Source organism: Anomaloglossus baeobatrachus, chromosome 2 (genome assembly GCF_048569485.1).
Source record: "Anomaloglossus baeobatrachus isolate aAnoBae1 chromosome 2, aAnoBae1.hap1, whole genome shotgun sequence".
In the NCBI taxonomy this organism is placed as follows: Eukaryota; Metazoa; Chordata; class Amphibia; order Anura; family Aromobatidae; genus Anomaloglossus; species Anomaloglossus baeobatrachus.
In genome coordinates, this window is record NC_134354.1 from 492,384,397 (window position 1) to 492,391,464 (window position 7,068).

General features: G+C 40.1%; 1 protein-coding gene across 2 annotated transcripts in view; it reads left to right on the forward strand.

Moving 5' to 3' along the window:
* LOC142291730 (interleukin-18 receptor accessory protein-like) overlaps nucleotides 1-6,255 on the forward strand; it is a 77,290-nt gene extending 71,035 nt beyond the window's left edge. For both annotated transcript variants that reach the window (XM_075336476.1, XM_075336477.1), the window contains 2 exons: nucleotides 1,375-1,566; nucleotides 4,392-6,255. In XM_075336476.1, the coding sequence (XP_075192591.1) occupies nucleotides 1,375-1,566; nucleotides 4,392-4,714 (515 nt within the window). In that variant the 3' untranslated portion in view covers nucleotides 4,715-6,255. The remainder of the gene's footprint in view (nucleotides 1-1,374; nucleotides 1,567-4,391) is intronic.
* The last annotated feature ends 813 nt before the right edge of the window (nucleotides 6,256-7,068 follow it).

The following is a 7,068-nucleotide window of genomic DNA, read 5'->3' on the forward strand; positions in this document are numbered from 1 at the left end:
GATCTGCCACAGATTTATCTGTGTGTGTGACAGGGCCTTAAATGTTGAGTGGTTAAACAGAAGTTCCCTGCAATAATACTCCTTTATAGAATGACCCTTAACCCCTTCACGACCTTGGACAGATCTATCCGTCATGGAGCGTGTCACTTTAAGCCCCGCCCCCTGCATGTTGTGAGTGGAATCGCTTCCACTCGCAACATTTAACCCCTTAAATCTCGCTGCCAAAGTCTGGCAGCGAGATCTATATGCGCGTGGCCATGATTTTTACTTACCGCCGCCCCCACCGGAAGTCACGTGTGTGATCACGTGAATTTCGGTGGTTACCATAGTAGCACAGGGTCATGTGATGACACCTGCAGCTACGACGTTTCACTTTTGTTTTCACTCGGCCCGGAAGCCAGTGAACCAGGAAGTGACTGTATCTGCTGTTTACAGCTGTATAGCTGTGATCAGCAGATAGATAAGAGCGATCGGATTGCTGATCGCTATAGCTCCCTAGGGGGACTAGTAAAATAAAAAAAAAAAAAAAAAAAAAAGTAAAAAAAAAGTTTTGAAAAATAAAAAAAAACCTAAAAGTTCAAATTACCCCCCTTTCACCCCATAGAAAATTAAAGGGTTAAAAAAATAAAAAAATATACACATATTTGGTATTGCCACGTTCAGAAATGCCCGATCTATCAAAATATAAAATCAATTAATCTGATCAGTAAATGGCGTAGCGGCAAAAAAAATCCAAACGCCAAAATTACGTTTTTTGGTCGCCGCAAATTTTGCGCAAAATGCAATAACAGGCGATCAAAATGTAACATCTGCACAAAAATGGTACCATTAAAAATGTCAGCTCGAGACGCAGAAAATAAACTGTCAGTGAGCCATAGATCCCAAAAATGAGAACGCTATGGGTTTTGGAAAATGGCGCAAAGCGTGCGCCACTTTTTTTAGACAAGCTTGTGAATTTTTTTAACCCCTTAAATACTAGTAAACCTATACATGTTTGGTGTCTACAAACTCGCACTGACCTCAGGCATCACATAGATATATCAGTTCTACCATATAGTTAACACGGTGAATAAAATATCCCAAAAACTATTGTACGATCACACTTTTTTTGCAATTTTCCGCACTTGGAATTTTTTTGCCGTTTTCCAATACACTATATGCTAAAACGTATGGTTTCATTTGAAAGTACAACTTGTCCCGCAAAAAACAAGCCCTCATATGGCAAGATTGATGGAAAAATCAAAAAGTTACGGCTCTCGGAAGAAGGGGGTTAAAACCAATTATGGATATTTGGCTGTTGATCATTTCACATAACTATATTTCACTGCACAGAATATAATTACTGAAATAATTTATATTACTATTTTTTTTTAGATGGCAAAGAATTTGATGCATTTATTTCATATGCAACACAGACATCTGAGTTTAGTGAAGAAGAGATAATTGAAAGCTATTATGACAACTATGAAGATGAGCAGTTTGCAACACAGTTGTTGCCAAGCATCCTTGAGGACAATTATAACTACAAACTCTGTATCTTCGAAAGAGATATTTTGCCAGGAGGAGGTGAGACACATATTGGGTTATTATTTTTTGCTTGCATTTCAATGTGAGGCAAATATTATTGCTTAAAGGGAACTTACCACTCATGCTGGCTCTCACAGACATGTATTGAGAGCCCTTGACCAGCAATGGGCAAGTGTGCTCACCACTGCTCGATACTCAATCGAGGTACTTGGGCACACTTAGTACTCGAGCGAGTACCCCTGGTGCTTGAGGGCTATACTTAAGTCCCCGTTGTTTTTCAGCCACTAAACATGAGGGGATTGCCTGGCAATCACGGTAATGCCGTACCCATATTGGATTACCTGTTGGAGATAGGATAGTGTATTAGCGGTATCTAGGCAGGAATTATAGCCTTATAGTCCTTCCTGCTGCAGTGTTTAAAATCTATTCTGTTCTCGAATAATACTGCTGTTAGCTGCATTTAGTGTAGGGCTATCTGCTGGAGAAGGCATAATGTATTATAGGCATATAGGCAGGGATTATAGCTTTATAGTCTTTGCTGCTGCAATGTAAAAAATCTATTTCATTCTCTAATAATACCGCTGTTAGATGTATTTAGTGTGGGGCTAGCTACTGGAGAAGGGATAGTGTATTAGAGGCATCCAGGGAGGGATTATAGCCATGCTGCTGCTAAGTAAAACTGAAAGTACTTTTCATGCCTACATCTATTCTATTCTAGTCCCAATGAATACTGCTTTTTGCTGCATACCTAATTTAAAATGTGCAAGGCATGTGATAAGGCATGTGATTCTGTCCCACTTTGCAGTGGACACCACTGTTGAAGCCAAAACAGTACGAACAGGTGGTGGTTTGGATCGTAGATAATGATTCAAGTCTGTTTCCCAGCACCACCCTCTCTTCTACATGGTCCAGTCTCACTAGCCGAGAGTTTGGACCACATAATCTTCACCCTGATCCTCCTTCCTCGCACCATGGTGAGTCCCAGGAGATAAGTGATCCCATAATGGGACACTCCGAGGAGCTCTTTACATTTGAATGTATTGATTGGGAGTTGATCTAGTGAACTAATCTTATTGCCATATCTGGAGTTGGGAAATAACTTTTCCCCTATAAGGAGCTTACTGTCTGCCCCATGTGGTTTTTGCCTTCCTCTGCATCAACATGATGGGCTATGGGTTGAAGTCTATGGATTTAAGTCTACCTTCAACCTTAAAAACTATGAAACTATGATTCTGGCCTCTCGCCCTGCACGTTTCAAGAGGGACATGAGGAGTTTGTGTGTAGTGATGCCCAATATTTGAGCAAGCACAGTCAAAAGAAGATAATGGTAGGGAATGGCAATTACAGTGTCAAGAGGTGGATGATGATAAGACACAGTTGCCAACAAGTCATGGTGTTAAGTCAACAAGTCAGGAGAAGGATAAAGGCCCCTTTACACACTGAAACTTTCTAGCGATCCCACCAGCGATCCCAACCTGGCCGGGATCGCTACAAAGTCTCTGGTGAGCTGTCAAGCAGACAAACCTGGCCAACGACGCAACAGCGATCCGGACCTGCAGAACGACCTAGGTAGTCATTGGGGACGTAGTAAAGCAGCTTTTTGAAAGGGAAGTCGCTAACGAAGTCGCTGTAAAGTCTCCTTTACACACTAAAACTTTGCTGCACAGCGGGAAACAAAGGACCAAAGAATGGACCTGAACGATTTGTAGCGATCACAACTTCACAGCAGGGGCCAGGTCGCTGATGTGTTTCACACACTGCAATGTCGCTGGGGAGGTCGCTATAACGTCACAAAACCGGTGACGTTACAGCGATGTCGTTTGCAATGTTGCAGTGTGTAAAGCCACCTTAAGAGTGCAGAAGTGAAAGATGAGATTGTGGACAATGAAGTCACTGACCCAACCTGGGAAGGTGGCATGAAGAATAAGGACAGCAGTGCAGAGGGCGAGGGATTTGCAGCACTGCAACAGGTAGGAAGAGGCAATGGGGTGGCCAGAGGAAGTAGGTATTATACAGGCACACGTAGCAAGTTCCCAGGCCAAGGTTTAGGTGCAGAAGATAAAAAAAATGGTAATTTGCAACCTGTGCCATGCCATGGTCAGCAGGGCCCTAACGACTACTAGCCTGTCCACCACCAGCATGATCAGGCACATGTCATCAAAGCACCTGATAAGGTGGGACAAACGCCTTAGTTTACAATCAGTGTCTGTAGATGACACCATTGCCTCTTCCACTGTGCTACCTGCTTGCCAATTTTCTGTCCAGGACTTAGCAACAAATTCCTCCTGCCCTGTAGCTGTTGTTACACATTTGCAAGCACCATCAGCAACCATGTTCAGTTCTTTGTCCCATTGCAGCATGCAGCATGTAGCTGTCCCTACCCCAGGCCTTTGAACACAGGATGCAAAAAATTATTCTGAAGCCCTCCTCTATGTGTCTTCTGGGGTGTACTGCAATGCCTACTTTAAACAAATATGGTGAAATTCGGTGAGAGATGGCCCAGCTATTAATGCAATGTTCACATGTTGCATGTTTGCTGCATTTTCTTGCATCAAAAGCTAGGAGATTTCATACATGTAATGCACACAATTGTTTGTTTTTGTTCCTGACTGAAACAGAAATCTGCTGCATTTGTGAAAGAAGTAGCTTGTCAATTCTTTAAACATTTATGCAGCATTTTTCCCTATTGAAAACAATAAAAATGTGCAGAAACGCTAAGTGTGAACAGCCTAAACGGTGGAGGAGCTCAGCTCCACTTACGGTTTTCCACATATATGACAAAAATGGCACATGACATGACCTTACTAAACTTCCTTTATTACATAAATAATCAGAGAGTCTCATGTTCATCTTTTATTTTTTAGCTTATGTTGAAGATATTGCCAAGATCATAAAGAGAAGCAGGCGAGCTATTTTCATACTGTCTCAGAGATACATCACAGGCCCAAGACTATTTGAGCTCCAGGCAGCTATTACGTGGTCTCTGGAAGAACAGGAGAACCTGAAACTAATTCTGATTAAGCTCAAGCCTTTTAAAGAACCAGAGACTATTCCACATATAGTGAAGAAAGCTCTGAGAGCTCTACCTACAGTCTCCTGGAAAGGCGACATTAACAGTAAATCTGCTCACACTTCCAAATTCTGGAAAAGAATCAGGTATTATATGCCAGTTAAGAAGAACAGATAAAATAGGATCTATAGTGATCTAGAAAACGTGTGAGAAATCATCAAAATGAAAGTATTCTTCTTTAAAGGGAAAGAAACACGTCATAATAAATGTAACCTTAAATACCATTATACAGCAACCGACATTTGTTGCAAATCAAGAGGCATCGTGGAAAATGAAGGTTATACTATGGAAATCATATCGGAGGGGATGGAGATGTCACAATGGTCAGAAAAAGCACTTCAGCTAAAATAGCTTTAGAAAAGGCATACAGAGAAGCCTCTCCAGCAGTGGTCACCAACCCTTCTTACCTTGAGAGCCACATTTGACTCTGAGAGATTGTCGTGTGCCACATCCAGGCATGACCTTACAGTAATGGCATCAAGAGACCACCATTACCGTTATAATGAGAACCAAAGCTTCTTTACAGAAAGCACAGTGATACTTTGTGCCCCCTCACATATAGGCAGTATTATTATTATTTGTATTATTTATTATTATAGCGCCATCAATTCCATGGCGCTTTACATGTGAAAGGGGTGTACATAATAGGGACAAGTACAATAATCATAAACAGTACAAGACACAGACAGGTACAGGAGGAGAGAGGTCCCTGCCCGCGAGGGCTCACAGTCTACAGTATAATTATATCTAGGGATCCCCACTATACCCTCATTTGGTAATCTCATGTGAAGCACACCCTTTACATGAACACATCCAGCTTCAAACTCCCCTATAACAGTATCGTATGATCTCAAATTTCTCCTACTGCAAGTATATGTACATACAGATTTGCTCTTCTAAGCAGGGCTACCCATAAATGTCACCATCTGAAGGATGAAGACCTTCTCTTCATAGCTGGTTGCTACACTAGATGTTAATGGACACAGCTGGCTAACAGTCGTGAACCACAAATCTTGGGCCCTTGAGCCACAGGTTGGGGACCTCTGCTCTACAGTATTATTTAATTGTAGTTTTTGATGCTCTAAACATGCAAAATAACAATTGCTGGAGTCCTCATTCACCAGAAAATATCACAAAAAAGTTGCTGCTAATGTATAGGAGATGTTAAGCGTTGTTAGTCTGCTATAGACAATCTACTGGACACAACTCTTTGAACTAACACAAAAAGGTAAAACAGAAATTGTTAATGGACAGTTGATTTCTTGTGAAGTCTACAAGCATTGAAACATTTTGACTTATTCAAAGAATAACACCAATGTACACAACCAAAGATCATCTACTATTACTACTACTACTATTGGAAACATTGGAAGCAACTAGCAGATGTAAACAATTGTCAAGATATTGTTTCTCTAATTTTTAAAATGGCAAAACACATGGACATTAATATTATTTATTATTTTTATTATTAAAAAAAGTCATGGAATGATTATAGAAGATGTGTACTAATGTGTATTATAACTTTATATCTGGTAACTTAAGAAATTATGTTTATGTATGACTGATATTTGTTAATGGAACAACAATATAACGCATTTCAACAAATACAATTGACCTATTTTCCTGTTATACTGAGTAAGCAACTAGATTTAAATAAAAGAACATATTTTATATTCTTTAGTTCCTCTTTACTAGATAGAAAACTTCCCATGAAACAGCATTAACAGACAAACTGATATCATGATGCTAAAAAGAACATGGACATTATTCTAGGGAGACCCAATGAATTTCTCTGGGACAAGATAAAAGCATAATCATCATTTTAATGTTGATTATAAAATAATATTACATTATTTCAATGAGGGTGTAAAAATCTTATTTGCTCTTATTGACTGTTGTTAACAATCTAGCCTTTGCTTTTAGCCTTCCAAAGATTATGCAAGTTGTATTGTTTTTTATTGTTTTTGTTAAGCCCTCACACATCAATCTGTATAACAAAGTCACATTTCAGAGCCATAAACCGCTTCTTTCTGGTATACTATTATGATAAACTGATTTGTGTGTTTATGTGTGTGTGTACTATATACATATATATATATATATATATATATATATATATATATATATATATACAGTGGAACCTCGCTTAACGAGTAACCCACTTAACGAGAATTTCGCTTAACAAGCAAAGCTTTCTGCAAATTTGTAACCCGCTTTACGAGAAAGCTTTGCTGTACGAGCGAAATCCTCACCGCACACACTTCCGGTTCCATACATCCACCGCGTTCTAACCTGCTCTTGCAGTCCACACAAACACACACATGTATGCACAAACACACACAAACACACGCACGCACACACATACAGTATTATGCTCACCTTACCTTCCGTTCCATCGCCGGGCTCATGGTTCTTGTAGTTCCCGGGTACATCACGGCGAACTACAAGTACCATGAGGCCGGCGGTGGAAC